Source organism: Callorhinchus milii, unplaced genomic scaffold (genome assembly GCF_018977255.1).
Source record: "Callorhinchus milii isolate IMCB2004 unplaced genomic scaffold, IMCB_Cmil_1.0 Scaffold1, whole genome shotgun sequence".
In the NCBI taxonomy this organism is placed as follows: Eukaryota; Metazoa; Chordata; class Chondrichthyes; order Chimaeriformes; family Callorhinchidae; genus Callorhinchus; species Callorhinchus milii.
The window spans coordinates 118,548,734-118,567,742 of record NW_024704742.1 but is presented as its reverse complement, the minus strand read 5'-3'; the positions used below and the strand labels follow the sequence as shown (position 1 = coordinate 118,567,742).

The 19,009-nt window shown below is 43.9% G+C and overlaps 1 protein-coding gene across 1 annotated transcript in view; it reads right to left on the bottom strand.

Annotated features, from left to right (window-relative positions):
- LOC103177767 (junction-mediating and -regulatory protein) overlaps positions 1-19,009 on the bottom strand; it is an 85,479-nt gene that overhangs the window by 22,111 nt on the left and 44,359 nt on the right. The window contains exons 3-5 of the mRNA XM_007892082.2: positions 7,728-7,878; positions 2,998-3,167; positions 462-627 (exon numbers count right to left, since the gene is read on the bottom strand). Coding sequence (XP_007890273.1) covers positions 462-627; positions 2,998-3,167; positions 7,728-7,878 — 487 coding nt within the window. The remainder of the gene's footprint in view (positions 1-461; positions 628-2,997; positions 3,168-7,727; positions 7,879-19,009) is intronic.

Sequence of the window (19,009 nt, the reverse complement as noted above, 5' to 3'; positions counted from 1 at the left end):
TTACCCAGGATCCAGAACGTTGACGTACTTTTAGCAAAAGCTGTGCTGGTTTAAACAGCGCCGGAGGATAATAATAATAATAATAATAATCCTTGCTTTTGATATAGCGCTTTTCACGTCGGGAGGACGTCCCAAAGCGCTTCACAGAACATACTGCAAAGTGAATTGACTGTATATTTGTGGGCGAACGCGGCAGCCAATTGCGCACAGCAATGTCCCACAAACAGTCGTAGATTGAAAATGACCAATTTATTATTGTTTTTTGTTTTTGGAGGGATTATTATTAGGCTCTGTGTGGAGTAAGGAAACTTGCCCAAGGTTTCGCCCTGCCTGGAATTGAACTCAGGTCTCTCGCTTGCAAAGCGAGTGCGCTAACCACTGAGCTACAGGACTCCACGATAACACACCAAGGTAACTTGCACTCCTACTCAAGTCATTTTCATTGCAACTTTCTACTGTACCTGTAATGAGTCTTTTAATGCTTTCAAGTTGTGCTGTTAACAGTAACTCCTCACATTTCAGGATCTCAAACTGCACCTCATACAACTGAAGCTGCATGTCATAATAATCAGTCTCCAGCCGGACCAGCCGTGCTATGGCATCTGTGCCACTCTGAAGGCTCTGCATCTGCATTAGAGGAAACAAAGTGCAAAAACTTGAGACACTTCCTTACACTGATCACTGGCGATAAACCTGAAAAAGCAAACGTGGAGCAAATATTGTTGGCCCAACACTCACATTTCATGCATCTGTGACACACGACAAGAGGACAAATACACAATAGCATCACAAAAATAGGGAGGGGGTTGCTTTAGTATAAAGCCCATATGAAAAAGTCAGACATTTATTAAGAACAAATAAACATTGAACAGGCTCAGAAACTAGCCACTCTGGATTTAATGATGACATCAAAGTTTAACAAAGAACCTTCTGGCACTGATCTGAACACCTGTTCATTGGCAGAAGCCAACAAGAGCAGTTCCATCAGGTGCTGGTTATTTTAGTCAGGTTTTATTGCAGTGGTTCATATATCAGGTAGGAAGAGCGAGTCTGAACTTTATTCAATCACCAAAGACAACCGCAACAATTTACATTTATATATAGCACCTTTCACGTTGGGAGGACGTCTAAAAGTGCTCACATAATTAAATCCCAGTCAGTTATAGGATTTATGACACAGCTTTACAACTCTAGATGTTTATAGGTAATTCCCTCATCAAATTATAAATAATACAGCTGTAAATGATAGAAACTCAAATATAACTAGATGTATAATAAAATCTCATTTCTTACCAATACCTGTAACCACAAGTTACATTTATCCATTCATTTGTTGTCGCCTAGTTTAATCCTTAGGCTGCTGGCATGTCATCTGAACCTCCCATCTTTGCTGTAGAGCTGACTGGTCTGTAAACTTTCATCTCACACACTGACAGTGAAAAAAAACTATCCTAGATTAAAGCTATTAAGGGGCCCAGTTGGTAGCACTCTCACATCTGGATAAGAAGGTGGACATGAAAGATTCTATGAAACTACAGTGTTCAGAAAGAGAAGAGAGTTTATTTTGGTGTTCTGGCAACAATCTTCCAGATTAAGGTTGTTTTGTGCTGGCACAAACAGCTACAATAGCAACAGCTAAAAAGCCTAATTCATTAGCACATTGCTTTGAAAGGTTTTGATCCGATAGGCTGCTATAACACCGCAAGCTTTTCATTTGCTGTTTCTTTGAAGATAGCTTTATTATTCTAATTAGAAAGCACTGGTTTGCAAAATTGCTATCATGAGGTTGTGGCTTCCTCAGAGAAATGATTAACAACAATAACTCGCATTTATATAGAGTCCTTCACTCTGGACGGCGTCTCGGAGCACTTAAACCCACTAAACTCATAAATATAAATATCAAATTAAAATAAAAACATAACATTTTGTTCTGTGTTCAATCTGTCAGTCTCATTTTTCCCTTTTCCCAACTTTCTGTTTTTTGCTACCCTTTGCCTGCCTCCTCTCCTTTCTTCCCTCTTTCCATCTATTTTGGAAATGGCAACATCTATTTTCTAACTCAGCTCTTTACCAGTTGAAATCTGTCTTTAAAACAAGCAGCTTTGACAGCCAGTGAAAAGCTGAAAGACTGGCGATTAACAGGGGAACATTGTAGAGGTGACCAGGTTAATCCCGGATGAGCAGATCATGTCAAACCAGAAAATGGGAAGTGGAAAACTCGGTGGCAGATCTGAATAAGCAAAGCTGCCCATGGTGCTCCCGAATCTCCTTGGAGCTGAACTGGCTCCAAGGTGACAAGCCTAGCAATGGAATGTCGGAATCAAGTCAGCCCTCTGTGGTGGTCTCGGTCGTCCAGTTCCTGAGCCAGGTGGGTCTGCAATATTCCAGGTTACTGCTGATGACAGCACAACCAGCCTGGCTCATCGACAGGACCTGGAAAGGCAGACCAGTCACCGGGGTCAAGGAGTCATCTCACTCAGCTCCTGTTAACTCTACAACCAAAGACCTAACAGGTAGGGTGGTCCTAGCTGGACGAGCAGCGGGAAAGCTTGCTGGACAGCAATATCAATGGCAAGCTATGCAGTTTCAGCTGGTTAGACTCCAGCAGTACCCCAATGACACTCTGGGGTCCCCAAGCCTTGGCCCTTGCCATCTTGTTCCTAATACCGTCCGGAATTAGATAAGCAGGATGTGTCCCTCCATGGAGAAAGTGCCCATTCTATTCCAGCAATCTATTTCTGGGATTTCCATGTGTAGGTGGGATACATGAAAATCTCAACTTGGCTTGGATACTCTTAATCATGGTGATGTGTTTCTGCATGTGTTAGACACTCGGCTGCCTCCCTCCCCCACTCCCTAAAAAGTGTTCTCGAATACACAGTCAAGTCACTTTAAATATATTCTGTGAAGCGCTTTGAGACGTCTCAACAACGTGATAAGGCGCTATATCAAATGCGAGGATTATTATTTATTATTATATAAATGAGAAAAACTTACTTTATCTTTCAGTGCATGCTTGTTCTGCTCCAGGCAGATCTCTTTTGCTCGCATCAGCTGCAATGTTTCCTTAGCAACCGCGTATCGAAGTTTCTCCATCCGCTCCACTGCCATGGCCCACGCAGCCTTCCCGCATTTCTTTTGGTCTGCACGCATTCGATCGTACACACCTAAAAACATACAGAGGCAAGATCTGTCAGAGGACACACAAAGCAATCAATAGTCACAGCAGCTCCTGAGGTCCACAGATCCTCATGTTCTTATGGCTTAAAACCACTCTTAACTTTGCCCACACAATACATAATCACTTTACAATATATCCTGTGAAGGGCTTTGAGATGTATCAATGACGTCATAAGGCGCTATATCAGATGCAAGTATTATTATTATTATTATTTCAGAAGATGGGAGATTATGGAAAACTATTTTACATGCGGTATTAATCCAGAGCCAATTTTTCTCAGTACCTTAACCAAAGTTTCCTAAGTACCTGAAGAAAAAACAAACTGTGGGGGAAAAAAAATCTGCTTCCCTATTCAGATTTGGTCATTTTCCAAAAAATAGCCCAATCTTAAATTTTAAGACAATCGTTTACGAACAGGAAGAATTTGGGTCCTTGGCATCTAGAAGTAACATTCCAGCCAATAATTATGTTCCAGTGGCTTTAAATCTCTTTTTGTTATCCTCATTTCTCCACACATGACAGTAAGCTGTATATTTGACTCTAAGCAGCTTCCTGAATGACCTTCAATAAACTGGCTGTGATTTTTATAGTAGATTTCTCAAGAGTCCGAATGCTGCTATCTCAGCACTCCTAGGTCTGTAGTGCAGCACAAAGAACAGACTAGAGCTTGTTTTTTTCTGGTCAATTGAGAGTCTGACACATGTTTAAAACCCCTGTGGTGAATAAGAGTCTTTAATTTCTGCTACTAAGAACGCACAAAAGTAAAGCTTTTGTCTTTCAGTTCTGGAATACTTAATCTCTTCCCAGGGGAGCTATTCTAATCCCTGAAAGAAGGATATATTGGGGTACTACTGGAATTTAACTAGCTAAAATAACTCAGCACAAGGAACACTGCTTGTCCAGCCAGACTACTTCCTCCATTAAGCCAGTGACATGTAGGTTATCAAACAGAGTCTAAGAATCTCACTCAAAAGTGGCAGTCTACTCTCACCGTGGCCCAACAATGCTGATTATAGGATTATTCTCCTTGGACCAGAGAAGGTTAAGAGGAGATTTAATAGAAGTTTTCAAAATTATGAGGGGATTTGATAGGGTGAACAAGGAAAAATAATTTCCACTGGCGGGTGGGTCAGTAACCTGAGGACACTAATTTAAAATATTTGTTAAAAGAAACAGAAGGCAGGTGAGGAGAAATGTTTTCAAGCAGCGAGTTGTTCGGATCTGGAATGCATTTCCTGAAAGGGTGGTGGAAGCCGATTCGATAACAACTTCTAAGAGAGACCGGGGGGTGGGACTGATTTGGATAGCTCTTTTCAAAGAGCCGGCACAGACACGATGGACCGAATGGCCTCCTTCTTTGCTGTATAATTATATGATTCTATGATTACCCTGGAGGAGTACAGTATTAGGGACCTCCCTAGATTAGGTATTGGAACACTGAGATCACAAGAGTTGACTCAGCTACAACCTCCCTTCGCTAGGTGTGTCACTTTGGAGCCAGACAGACCAAAGAGAAATCGTGTTTTCCACCTCAAAAAGATTAGTCACAAATTGGTGATCAGCTAATAGTCTAAGGCTGAGCTATTGCTAGATGGCTATGTAGAAAACAGTATGGTGAAAACAGCTGACTGTAAATTATCAGTGCCATGCGCCAGACTGCACTCAACTCATCAACATTTTTTAATTCTTTTAAATAATAATTTGGTTACTCAATCCGAGATTGTTTGTGGGACACTGCTGTGGGCAATTGGCTCCCGGGTTTTGCCCACAGAACATACAGTCAAGTCAATTCACTTTACAGTATATTCTGAGCATTGAGAGTCAATGACATGATAAGGCCCTATATCAAATACCAAAGATTATTGTATTATTATTATTATTAAATGGGTGTCTCCAGCAAGAAGTGAAGCTTCAGCACTCTGCATAAACAACCAGAATTAAAATCCGTGGATTATAAAAATATGGCTCATGCATTACTCACTGATTTGCATTATAGGGAATCCCAACAATTTCCTCATCTTGTATAAAACATACAATATATATTCCAATTCTCTAAGTCCCATTTCAGGTTCCTATTCTCCTGTCTGAGCAGTCATCACTACTTCTACCTCAAACATCACCAACCAACTTGCTCAAAGTAAGCACTGTTTGTGAGGCATAAATAAAAATGTGGGGTAATGTTTTTATGAAGCTCACCTAACTTTTGTGCCAAAAACATCAAAAAAACACTTTAACAGTTCTCGTCTCCATGGTTTGGGTCGTGGAATTGTGACGAGTGAGTTATTGCTCTCAAATGTGCAATCAATTGTGCTCAGAGGCCCAACTATCTACTGAGTTTCAACTTGCAAGAGTATTTTGCCTGAAAATTTAAGATGGTGTAGAACTGTGGAAAAATTACATTGCAATTTAAATTTTATGACAAAACGGTCTTACAGACTAACCATTAGGCACAATTTCAGGCCTTAAGAGCTGAATGCTAATCCATGGTTTCCACAAGTCCCAAAAAAGCATACATTTTAAAAGCGTGGTCTCACAGTAAGTTTCCAAGTAAGGATAACCCAATTGATGTTTTGCAGGTCCACAAGTAGAAAGCAGCTGGCGAAAGACTTTATTATTATATTAGACAGGTACTTGCTCAATAGAGAATTCTCCCACCAGTGATCACTGTTCAAAACTGGATTTGTTAATATTTGTTGGTAGCCTGGCTGTGGTGGACATCTTTCTCCCAATCCAAATACACAGAGTTCCGTATGAAATGGTGGGAGCTAGCAATCTGGAAAGGGAATGTAGCCTTTCTTCAAATTATGGTTGAATGAATGGCAGCAATTGAGACGGTTGGTAACAGGAGCCAACTTCCTGCAATTTATGCAAGAATGAAAAACGGAACATGGCAGAATCATAAAGTGACATAACACCTTTACTTCAACTTTTTTGTCATATCAATATTTGTACATTAAAGATTTCTAAAGAAGTAAATCAGTGAATCCCACAAGCCACAGATTTTCTGTTAAGATTACAGGCATTGATTGTCTTAGCAAATAACCATACAAATAATTACTGACAAATCTCACACAATGTCAAGATACAAACTTAAAAGCAAACATTCTGTGCAAGATGATATAAAATGCTCAAACACATACAGAGACAAACATGTGATATAACTCGTTCTTAATATCAGACTCAGTCACCACATTAATCTTTCGCCAGTATTCACTGATGGGAAGTGGCCAATTCGAGCTATCGTTACACTGCACTTTGTATTACGTGGTTACAGTAGTACAGTATTTGTACAAACCGCAAAGGCAAGTTTTTCGGAAAAAGGAATGTAGTGATTTAAAGACTGAATTGGTGTTTTTCCACACAAATAAAGGTTGGAAACTATTGGGTATGAACTCAAACTATCTTGATTCACCATATATTCAGGTTACATAGTCTTTCATATTTTTCTATTTCACAAACTTCATCAATAGTAATTGACGCCATATAATGTTTGCAGAGGTCACTTATGGAAAGGATGTGTGGAATTTAATATGCTCAAAAGTTCTTTTAGTGCTTTCTAAGGTGAGTGGATGTGGTCATTTAAACAGACGTTTAAGGTCAAGACAGGAGTTTAAAATAGACCCATCCACTCACCTTAGCAAGACTGTCACAGACACCACACTTGAAAGTTCAAAATGTGAAATAAAAGTAGCCCGAGTGTACATTTTAGTTTATAAATAACAAACTTCTGGGAATGCAATGTGGTGCAGAATGACCTCAGTTCAAATCCAGCTCAGTACTGAAGGAATGAAAGCTTCCTTTCTCTTCGACAGTCTCATTCATAGAAGCCACAAGGATTACTTGTGTATGGAATGGAAATATCGCTCTGATGGAGCAGGAGGAGCTTTTGTAAGGATGAGATTTGAGACATGCTAATATACAGAAAAGGTTTATCCTGCACCTTTCCTGCACTGTATCTCACGGAGGAATGGCAGACACCCAATTGCTGTAGTGTTCTTACCCCAACGATCTACCTCCTTCAATAAGAACCGAATTCAGTGCAATATACTACACTATACTACAGAAAAACATGTTGGACTCCTATTTTTCTTTATTATAATTATTGTAATATTCTGGAATAGTTCAGGAAGCTTGCCAGTTATTGTGGGAAGGGGAAGAATAGGGATTTGAAAGACAGAAGGAGAATTGTATTGCACATAGCAACAAATATCAAGATTTAAAAATCCATTGTGGGGAAATATTAGGTAGATGGTAAAACCAGCATTTCCACCCAAATGTCACATTTGCAGATTCAATTAACACATATCAGAGGCTTGTCATTGTTTTAGCTTTACAAATGGTTTGCGATCTCAGCCCCTTTATAGGTCTCTCCTCCGCATGAGCCAATCTAATCTCGCCCTCAGTAAACAGGAGAGTGAGATTAGATTGGCTCATGTAGAAAAATCAAAACAGCACAAACTTATAGGATCAAATGGCCCAGTTTTGTGCTTTTGCTTTCTGTCATCTAGATAGCGCCGATTACACTAAACCACACAGGGTTCGCTACCTTTCTGTGCTTTTGCTGTGATCTCAAAGTACTTCACCGTCAAATCCTGGATGGACAGGACAGCCATGTGGGCTTTCCTTTGCCAATTAAAATCCTCTTTCTTCAGACCTTCAATTCTGCGTGGGCCAAGATAATCGTTCTCAATGGAGATCTGCAGAACAAACCAGACAAGAGGGTTAGACAATAAATTTGACAAATTATCTGAACTTCTTCAAAGGCCTCGAATTCCACATAGTCAATCTTATGGTCGTAGTCTTAAAATTTAAGACCAAGTCGATTTTATTTGGAAAAATCTTCAAATTCAGTTTTAATTTGGAATTCAGCGCTTGGAAAATCAATTTCCAAAATTTAAGTATTCCCCCAAATTTATGCACGATCTTAAAATTTCAATATCGTGGTTTTAAGTGAAAGGAGAGTGAGATTAGATTGGCTCATGCAGAGAGAAAACAAAACAACAACAACAACAAGATTCCATTTATAGAGCGCCTTTCACGTTGGGAGGACGTCCCAAGGCGCTTTACAGTTGGGTCAGGACCCGAGCAGGGGGGAAATGGTCAGGGTGAGGGAAGGGAGGGAGCGAGGAGGGGGTAGAGAGTCGCGAGGGGAGCTGAAGACACGGTCAAAGAGAAAGGTCTTGAGACCGGCCTTGAAGGAGGAAAGGGAGGAGTTCCAGAGCCTCGGGGCTGATAGGCTGAAGGCCCGGCCACCGATGGTAGGGCGGTTGGGGCGGGGGATGTGGAGCAGACCGGAGCCAGAGGAACGGAGGGTACGGGCGGGTAAGTAGGGGGATAGTAGGTTGGAGAGGTAGGAGGGAGCAAGGCCGTGAATGGCCTTGTAGGTGAGGATGAGGATCTTGAAATCAATCCTCTGGGGGATGGGGAGCCAGTGGAGGTGAACGAGGGTGGGAGTGATGTGGTCCCGAAGCCTGGTGCGGGACAGTACACGAGCTGCAGAGTTCTGAATGACCTGCAGCTTGTGGAGGGAGGTGCCGGGAAGGCCGACGAGGAGAGAGTTCCCATAGTCCAGCCTTGAGGTGATAAAGGTGTGGACCAGAGTTTCAGCCGCGTGAGGGGTGAGGTAGTGCCGTAGTTTGGCGACATTCCGGAGGTGATGGAAGGCAGTGCCAGTTGTGGAGCGGATATGAGGGAGAAAGGACAGCTCAGGGTCGAACAGAACCCCGAGGTTCCTGATGGCTTTGAGAGGTGGAGAGTGCAGCCTTGGATGCTGATGGTGTCAGCGCCTGAGGTGCGGAGGCGCTGATGTGAGCCAATCAGGAGGGCCTCAGTTTTACGCACGTTGAGCTGAAGAAAGTTGTCTCTCGTCCAGGACTCGATGTCGGACAGGCAGACTGTCAGGACATCGGTGGTCGTGGAGTTGAGGGTAGAGGAGGAAAAGTAGAGTTGGGTGTCATCTGAATACACGTGGAAGTTAACCCCATGTCTGCGCATGATGTCACCAAGGGGGAGCATATAGAGGGTGAAGAGGAGGGGACCGAGGACAGAGCCTTGAGGGACACCGCACGAGACAGTGCGGGGGCCGGAGGAAAAGCCATTCGTGGAAACAAAGTGAAGACGGTGGGAGAGGTACGACCTAAATCACTCAAGGACAGGCCTTGAAGGTTGAGGTGGGCGGACAGGCGGTGGAGGAGGATAGCGTGGTCGACCGTATCGAATGCTGCCGATAGGTCGAGGAGGACAAGGAGGCAGAGGGAGCCCTGGTCGCAGATGGTCAGGATGTCATTGGTGACCTTGACCAGGGCAGTTTCTGTGCTATGGGCAGCACGGAAACCTGACTGAAGGGGTTCGAATAATGAATGGGTGGAGAGGAAAGAGCGCAGCTGGGAGGCGACAACTCGTTCCAGGACCTTGGACAGGAAGGGGAGGTTGGAGATGGGCCGGTAGCTTGATAGCTGCGACGCATCAAGGGAGGGTTTTTTCAAGGTGGGAGTGATGGTGGCAGTTTTTAAGGGAATGGGAACAGAGCCAGAGGAGAGGGACAGGTTGACGATGTCTGTGATATGTGGGGCAAGGAGGTGGAGCTGGGAGATAAGGAGTGGAGTGGGGATGGGGTCAAGGGAGCAGGTGGTGGGTTTCAGGGATAGGATGAGTTTGGTGACAGAGGGTGGGGAAACGGGTACAAAAGTGTGTAGGGGAGGATGGGTAGGAGTCAGAGTGTGGGAGGGAGGGGGTGGGGGGTGGGTGGATGTTGGAGGGGAAGTGACCGCAGAGCGAATTCCCTTGATTTTGGATTCAAGGAAATCCAGCATCTCCTCGCAGTGAAGGTTGGAGGAGATGACCTGCGCGGGGTGGCGGGGGGGATGGAGGAGTCGGGATGTGGTAGAAAACAGTAGCCTGGGGTTGTTCTTCGCCTCCAGGATTATCCTGGAGTAGAAGGACGACTTGGCCGAGGCTAGAGTGGAGCGGTAGATTTTGAGGAGGTCCAGCCAGATTTGTCGGTGGACCGTTAGGCCAGATTTGAGGCAGGTGCGTTCAGCGGCCCGCACCTGGCACTTCAGTGAGCGGAGGTGGTGGTGAACCAGGGGGAGGAGAAAGAGTAGGAGATAGTACGGGAGGTGATGGGGGCAAGAGTGTCAAGTGTGGAGGAGAGGGTGTTGTGGAGGAGGGTGAGAGGAGAAGAGGGGTTGAAGGCCAGAGGGAGAGGAGTTCAGAGGACTCCAAGGCAGCGGTTAGGGATTGTGGGGGTAACTTCTTCCAGGGGCGGTAGAAGATGGTGTTGGGTCTGGTGGAGGTGGGGAGGGGGGTGGAGGTGGTGAAGGAGATGAAGTGGTGGTCAGAGATGGCCTTGTCGGTGATAGTGACAGCACAAACTTGTAGGATCAAATGGCCGGAATCAAGTAAAATGCACTGTTGCTTGTACAAAAGACGTCACATCAATTGTCCTTCAGATGAGACATCAAAACAAGGTCCTGTCTGACTGTTCCAGTCTTCCCTAAAGATACCATGGCCCTAATAGAAAAGAGTAGGCAGTTTCTCCTGGCCAATAATTCCCCTAATACAATTGGTAGGAATATTCCCGTTTGTGGGATATTGCTGTGTACAAATTGGCTGCTGCATTCATTTACATAATAGACACTACACTATACAGTATAACCCATAAAGCGCTTTGAGACGTTCTCCTATCATTTACAAATATCAAATGCAAGAAAGATTTTATTTATTAGAAAAGGTGATATAACAGTCCAATACGCATTATTCTTTTCCATGCTTTCTGCCATTGCTGCCTTGCGCTCACCAACTCTCTCTCTCGCTCTTCGTGCTGCTCTCTCTGTCTTCAAAATCCTGTCAAATATTGCTTTGTGAAAAGCGCTATACAAATGCAATTTTGTTGTTGTTGTTGTTTGTCCTCATCTTTAGTAAACATGCTGAACCCCTCACTCATTCCATCCACAATATTTGATCCACATGATTCTTGTAAAGCACATCAAGAAGGTATCCTACATGAAAAGCCTTTATTTTAGTGCTGATTGTTGTCATTGTTACTGTTGTCCGTGGAACCATACCCTCGATGACTTCTTTATGCAGTTTGAAAGAAAAGCAGGAAAACGGAGTACTGGCGGCTGAAAAACATTCATCTAAACTTTAAATGTCAAGGGCTGACGATCAATAATACCGAGCCAGTCTCATTTATCATCCTCAATATCCATCGTCTGTCATGACACCACACAGCCACTTACATACAGAACACGAGGGAGAGGGATGGATTTCTTATAGAAAACGGGGCACTGATATTTGACACTTGTGCTTTACAAATTCCACAGGCTGAATTATATATTTATCTACTGAGCGGTTTTTGGTGCAAAGATTGCATGATAAACTCACCCTTCAAGTGTACTTCAGCTTCATATTGAATTTCAGTTCAATAACCTGACTCACGTTACTGATCGAGATAGATCAGAAAGTTAGCTTCCCTTAAACAGGAACACAAAAGCTGAACAATCCACATGTGATGGATTAAATGCTGAACTGACATATCGTTTTATACATTATAGAGACGATAAACAAAATAACACAAAAAGAACTGGGTGGACGGGATCTGTGAGGGAACAGGGTCAATGGAACGGGTAACGGGTGTCACGTGGGAGATGGGAGGAGAGAGAAGAGGGGATGGAGCTGGTTAACTTTGGAGGAGGTGGAGAAATGGAGCCTGGGACTGTTGTTGGGGAGGAAAGGGAACAATGGTAAGTTTTGGGCTGGACAGATCTGACACTCGACCATGAGGCCAGATTTACGTTACGAGCGCTCTGACGCATGGGCTTTGGATTTTAGAAAGCTGAAGTGACTATTGTACCAGGGAGACTTTTGGGTGGCAGGAAGCAGTTCGGGATTTCAGAGGTGGAGTGTATTGAGGCAAGAGAGGTATTGAGTAGTAATGAAATTGTCCACGTGGCTTGCCTTTACGTGTACAAAGTACAGACTTTACTGAGTGCAAAGATTCAGTTGTGTGATGGTAGCCACTTGGGATCAGCTCTTTGTGGTTTTTCACTAGCTGTTTGTTGTTGAGGAGGTATTTTCAATGTAAACAACTTTTTTAAATGCGTAACTCTGAACATAAAACACTACCACAGTTTACGGGTGATAGAGCAAAAGCTTTCTCTGACGTCAACAGTTTAGGGAAACCCACTGGGTTTATACTGCCTGTTCTGCATAGTCTTCAATCGGGACAAAAAAACATCCAATTTTACTGCAAAACACTAAAATCAGTTCTTTATTTTTATCGCATTAAAGAGCTGGTATCCCAATGAGCTCTTTAATAACATTAAAATTGCTAACTTCAAATATCTGCAAAACAAACACCCAAGTGAGCTGCTAACAGACCTTACGGCAAGAGAGAGAGGGGGGGTGGGGGTGAGAGAAAAGGGAGATATCAAAGCATTTGGGATCTAAAAGGCTCTTCTGATCCATTCTAAAGTGGGGTCTCTGTTTTATAGTCCTGTAATCTGCGCTCATATTTTCCCATAATTCTGTATCTCCTGTTGCTGAGTCTCCAATATTTCACAATACCCTTTTATTTCAAACTCCTAGCTCCCCCATCCTTCCGCCACAACACAGCTGTTTCAGTCAATTGGTGTCTGACACATAGAAACTCTATGCTTAAAAGAGTGCCCAGACATGTATTTACACGTGGAAATTCATTTCCACAAAGTGCTCATGTTCTTCTATACTGACAATTCAGTCAGGATACATTCTGTTCATGCAATAATTACAGGGTCATACAGTTTTAACTGAATCACTGTTGCTTGTAACCAAGATGTTGTATTAGCAGAAGCACCCCCAGATATCCTTAAATCAGCTATCTTCTGTAGAAAGGCAGGGGCAATATATTGTGGGAACGTGGATGGTACAGCGATTAAAATAAGCAAGTGGCTGAATTTTTGGTAATTCTAAAACAATTTTTTTAAAATTAAACTTTACTCAAGTTCTCAATCTACCTGCACTATAGCACAATCTACCTACACTATACTGACAACAGCAACAATTTACATTCTGTAATACACTTAAACCAATAAAATTAGTTCCTTTGTACGTAGGTCTGTTATACTCCACGGCCATTTCTCACATCCTTTGGTATCTGCGCACTCTTCTCTGATGGGCAAACAGAAGATCAAAAGGTAGAAGGCCAGGCTTCATTTGTGTGTTGTTATAAAAGCTGAGAGGCCAGGCAGAATCACACACACAATGGACACCAGAACATAAGAAATGCTAGAATGAAAAAAGACCAAGGTCCATCTAGTTCACCTTCCACTTCCCTGGCGGTCCCATACAGATATGTCCCAAACTACCTATGTACTATATCCCATAATGTTATTTCCAAAAAGAAATCTAATCTGTGTTTGAATGACATGCTGCCGCACCAGTTTTTTGGGTGGATAATCTACAATTCAGAATGTTCAATGTCAGTTTGTTACATGCTCATAAATAAATTCCTCACGGATCAATCTCAAAGGTCACCAAAAACTGCAGGGCCCCCAGAAATTTCAAAAAGCCTCACTTTTCTGTCAAAAGTCAATTTTTCTTTGTTAACTCACTGCGGTCAGTTGTCAGCTTTGGCCACATTAATGGAGCTACGTTTCTTGTCTCTTCTTTAAATGCTCCTACATTATTTTCTTCATTTGTGTATCAAGATTTTATTTCCAATATTTATTATTATAATAATAATAAATAATAATAATCATTGTTTCAAAGCTTTGGGCACTAAATCAAACACATCTCAAAGTCTTTTACAAGAAATTGCAATGTATATGTGGAGGAATGTAGCAGCTAATACAATAATTTATCTGGACACTAATTGATCTGGTCACCAAGAAATCCCTTTCTCATTTTGGACAAAGCCATGGGATCTTTCATGGCTGACCACACCTTGGTTTAAAATGTGATCTGAAGGATGGTATCTCCAGTAATGCAGTGCTGCCCAGGACTTCTTTGGACCATCATCAGCCAAGACTATGCGTTCAAAATCCCAACATAGGGTTTAAACGCACATTCTTCTGATTCAGAGATAAGAGTCCTACCAACTGAGCCAGGCTAATGCTGGTTAATTACTTGCCCATTAGATTCAGTGGAAGATCTCCGAGGTAAAAGATGTTAATCCAGTAGAGTGTGCATTGATGCTGGTATTCCACGCAGGAATATACTATGGGTTTGTCTTCATTGTGGGCATGCTGTGTACCTGCAGCACTTGGAAGTATACTTCCTGCTTTTGGTGCTGATTCTCCACTCCCAGTGCATGGCGTGCCTGTACTGAGGAGAGCCTCCCTCTGTTCAGCAGTTAAAAACAAGTGGCGGAATTTTTTTGTAATTCTAAAACAAAACGTTAGAGACGTCCCCAAAGTTTACAAGAGTGGCCACTGCTGACCGGCTGGCTTTGCACATTGCCATTGTTTAAACAAATTCTCACTCAATGTAAGGCTGCTCTTGTCAATTGGTTTAAACTGTTGGAAGAACAGTTCTCCCACTAAGCAAGAGATAAAGGAATACACAACGGCATGTGGTTCAGTCTACAGTAAGACTGCTTGTCATGCTATATTACCCTCTCAGTGTGGTGCAAGTTCACCAGCTCCTGCTCTCTCAGCAAGATCTGAAGTCGAGTGCTGGAGAGTAACATTCATTGATCTCACATATCAGTCCAACAGATATTACAACACAACAGCAACAACAACTTGGATTTATATAGAACCTTCCACGTCGGATGGCATCTCAGAGTGCTTCACAGTAATGATCCCGGGGCCGAGCCAGGGGGAGGGGGAGGAAGGTGACCAAAGGCGTGGTCGAAGAGAAAGATCTTCAGCAGAGACCTGAAAATAGGAAGAGAGGGAGCAAGACGAAGGGAGTGAGGAAGGCAGTTCCAGAGCCTCGGGGCATAGTGGCTGAAGGCACGGCCACCGAAAGTGGAGCGGAGGATTCGGGGGACAAGGAGGAGGAACGAAGGCAAAGGGGACTGTTTTGAGGAGAGAGGAGGTCAGAGAGGTAGGGGGGGTGCGGAGGAGTGGAGGGATTTGAAGACAAGGGTGAGGATCTTGAAATTGATCCTCTCTGGGACAGGCAGCCAGTGCAGTCTGGCAAGGACTGGGGTGATCGGGGAGCGGAGTTTGATGCGGATGAAAATGTGGGCGGCAGAGTTTTGAATAATCTGGATTTTATGGATGGTAGTGGAAGGGAGAGCGGCGAGGAGGGCGTTGGAGTAGTCCAGCTGAGAGGTGACAAAGGCATGGACCAGGGTTTCAGCGGCTTTCAGAGAGAGGTATTGGCGGAGACGGACGATGAGTCGGAGGTTGAAGAAAGCGGTGCTGGTGAGGGACTGGATATGGGGGAGGAAGGATAATTGGGGGTCGAACATGATGCCTAGGATGCGTACGGGTTTGGAGAGTTTTAGGGGAGGTCGGGAAGGTGGAGGAGGTGAGAACCGTGAGATTTTAGAAGTTGATGAGAGCCAAAGAGTATGGCTTCCGTCTTGTCAACATTCAGTTGAAGAAAATTTGCTTTCATCCAGCCCCTGAGGTCTGACAGGCAGGCTGACAGAACATCAGGGGATTGGGGGTCGCAATGTGAGGTGGAAAAATAGAGTTAGGAGTCGCCCAGATACATGTGGAAATGTACCCCATGTCTGCGGATGGCATCCCCAAGAAGGAGCATGTGAATCAGAAAGAGAAGGGGGCCAAGGATGGATCCTTGGGGTACCCCGCAGGTTACCGGGTGAGAGCGGGAGGAGAAGCCAGAAAGGGCATGGTGGTGGGTGACAAGAGGCAGGTGGATGAGGCTGCCTGGCAGATGTTGTGTATTTTAGAAGAGAAGTCCATGACCTCCTCACGCTTGGCATTTGATATGAAGATTGAGGAGGCCTGAGGAGGGGCACGGAGGAGGTCGTGGGTGATGGAAAAAAGGATTTTAAGATTGTGTTTAGCCTCCAAGATGATGTTGGAGTAGAAGGCCATTTTTGCACGTGTCAAAGAACGGCGGTAGCTGTGGAGATACTCGAGACACAGTTGGCGGTGAATTGTCAGGCCAGTTTTCCGTCATCTGCGCTCGAGCAGCCAGGTTTGGGTTTTTAGGCAGCGGAGATGGTTGTTGTACCAGGGGGTCCGGGAGGGTTTGCAGATGGTCCTGGATTTCAGGGATTGAGGGAGTTGAAGGTGGAGGAGAGGCGATCATGAAGCAGCTGGACGGCTGCTTTAGGATCTCCGCGGGTGGAAGGCCAGAGGGATAGGATGTTTGATGATGAGAGGGCCTTTGTGAGGGTCTCAGGGGGTAGCCTTTTCCAAGGGCGGTAGAGGATGGTTGAGGGCTTGGTGGAGGAGAGATGGTTGTGAGAGCAGAAGGAGATGAGGAAGTGGTCTGAGATGGCCTTGTCCACTATGCTGAGGTCGGAAATGTCAAGGCCGTGGGTGATAACGAGGTCAAGGGCATGACAACGGTTGTGGGTGGTGAATTTATGTGAAGGGTGAGGTTTAGGGAGGAGAGGCCAGTGAAGTCGGCAGAAGCAGTGCAAGGGGAGTTTAGGTTGAGGTTGAAATCGCCCATTATGAGCAGGCATTCGGAGTAGAGGGACAGGGAAAAGAGGAGAGTAGAAATGTCTGTGTGGAAGGAGCCGGGGGGCTTAGGGGGGCGATAGACAAGGAGGATTTTCAATGGGAGAGAGGGGTGGAAGAGGGTAAGGTGCTCGAAGGAGGAGAAGGTGCCAGAGGAGTAGGGGATAAGACCAAGGGAGGCTTTGGAAATGAAGGCCACCCCGCTGCCACGTTGGTTTGAACTGGGGATGTGGTGGAAGGTGTAGCCTGGAGGGGAGGCTTCAACTAGGGGGACGGGTCAATGGGGGAGAGCCAGGTTTCGGTGAAACCAAGAATGTCAAGGTGCTCATCCAGGATGAGGTCGTGGATGGTGAGGGGGGGCTTAGTGGGGCGGTAGACAAGGAGGATTTTCAATGAGGATTTTCAATTACCTCAGAAGCAGCTTTACATTAGCTTCATGACAGACCTAGTCAATCAATGTTTGTTGTTTCAAATAATAATAATCCTTCCATTCGTTACAGCGCCTTATCATGTTTTCTAGATGTCTCAAAGCACTTCACAGAATATACTGTAAAGTGAATTGACTGTAAATTTTGTGGGCGAAACATGACAGCCAATTGCGCACAGCAGTGTCCCACAAACAGTGGTGAATTGAGTGACCAATTTATTTTTTTATATTGAAGGAATTTTTACCCCTGGAAAAGCGATCCACCAATCGACTTGCAACCGGGTTCCTACTTACTGCTAGGTAATCAGAGACGTGTGGAGTAAGGAAACTTGCCCGACGTTTCACCCTGCTGGGAATCAAACCCAGGTTTCTCCCTTGTGAGGCAAGATCCCTAACCAATACACTACAGGACTTCAGGATAAGTGCATCCAAACTAGATGGAGAGCATGGGTGGATAGTTCTTTGTGCGGAATGATAATACTAATAATCTTTGCATTTGATATAGCGCTTTTCACGTCATCTAGACGTCTCAAAGCACTTCACAGAATATGCTGTAAAGTGAATTAAGTATATTTGTGGGCGAAATGCAGCTGCCAATTGCGCACAACGGTGTCCCACAAACAGTCGTGGATTGAAGTGATCAAATTATTATTGTTCTTTTTCTTGAGGGATTAACATCAGGCGTGTGGAGTAAGGAAACTTGCCCAAGGTTTTGCCCTGCCGGGAGTCAAACCCAGGTCTCTTGCTTGCGAGACGAGTGTTCTAACCACTGAGCTACAGGACTCCACATATGATGTGCGTACTCTCTCCCTGGAGAGAATAGCCCTGCTTACTCAATTCTGGAAAGTATTAGGTGGAGAGTGTTTAGCCCCTGCTGTAGTTTAGGCAGCAAAATCTAGCTAGGACCATTTACCTGTTAAGCTTTGCCTAATACAATACAAATTCATATTTATATAGCCCCTTTCGTGTCGGGAGGACTCCCCAAGGCTCTTTCTCTCTCTCTCCCTCCACCTTGGAGGATATTTACTTGTTAGTCATTGAGTAATGGTTCCACCAATCGGATATTCGGACCTTTGGTAGCAGCTGTTTACTTTTCTGCATAACAATCAAGTGAGAAACCAAACCCTAGAGATATATATTATATATATATGTGTGTGTGTGTGTTCATGAAGCCCCACTATAGGTATCACCTTCCAGCAGCTGTTTTCTCAAGTCTCAGATTTTCCTCATCAGATGCAAAGTTGCAAGTTCTTTCTCTAGTTCTTTCTTGATGCAAAATGCAGTGACTTTGACAATGACAATGACCAGGCTTATGATGAGAATGCGTGCTGGAAATGCTTAGACACTGGAGCTGGATCATAAAATTAGTTCTGGGTTTACACTCAGGAAATCTTTTGTCCCTACTAGGAGGAGTGAAAACACAAAAATAATAAGACATCCCCACTCCCAGCTCAGGCTCCCAGTCACTTCACTTATGTGAAATGCTTTGAGAAACCCTCCAGACATGAAGGGCCATTAATAAATTAGTAAATTGATATTGTTCTAAAAGTTAAATTTTACTCCACAAACTGATCAGAAGCAGTTTTCAAACAGAATAACATTTTGTAATAAATAATAATCAACTTGCATGTGAAATAATGTTTTTCACATCAGGAGGAAGTCTTATGGACCTTTATCTGATATACCGTAAAGTGTAGTGATTGTATTTTGTGGGTGAACGTATGTACACACATGGGAACAGCAAATAATAATACTTGCATTTGATAAAGCGCTTCATCACATCTTTGAGACTTCTCAAAGCGCTTCACAGAA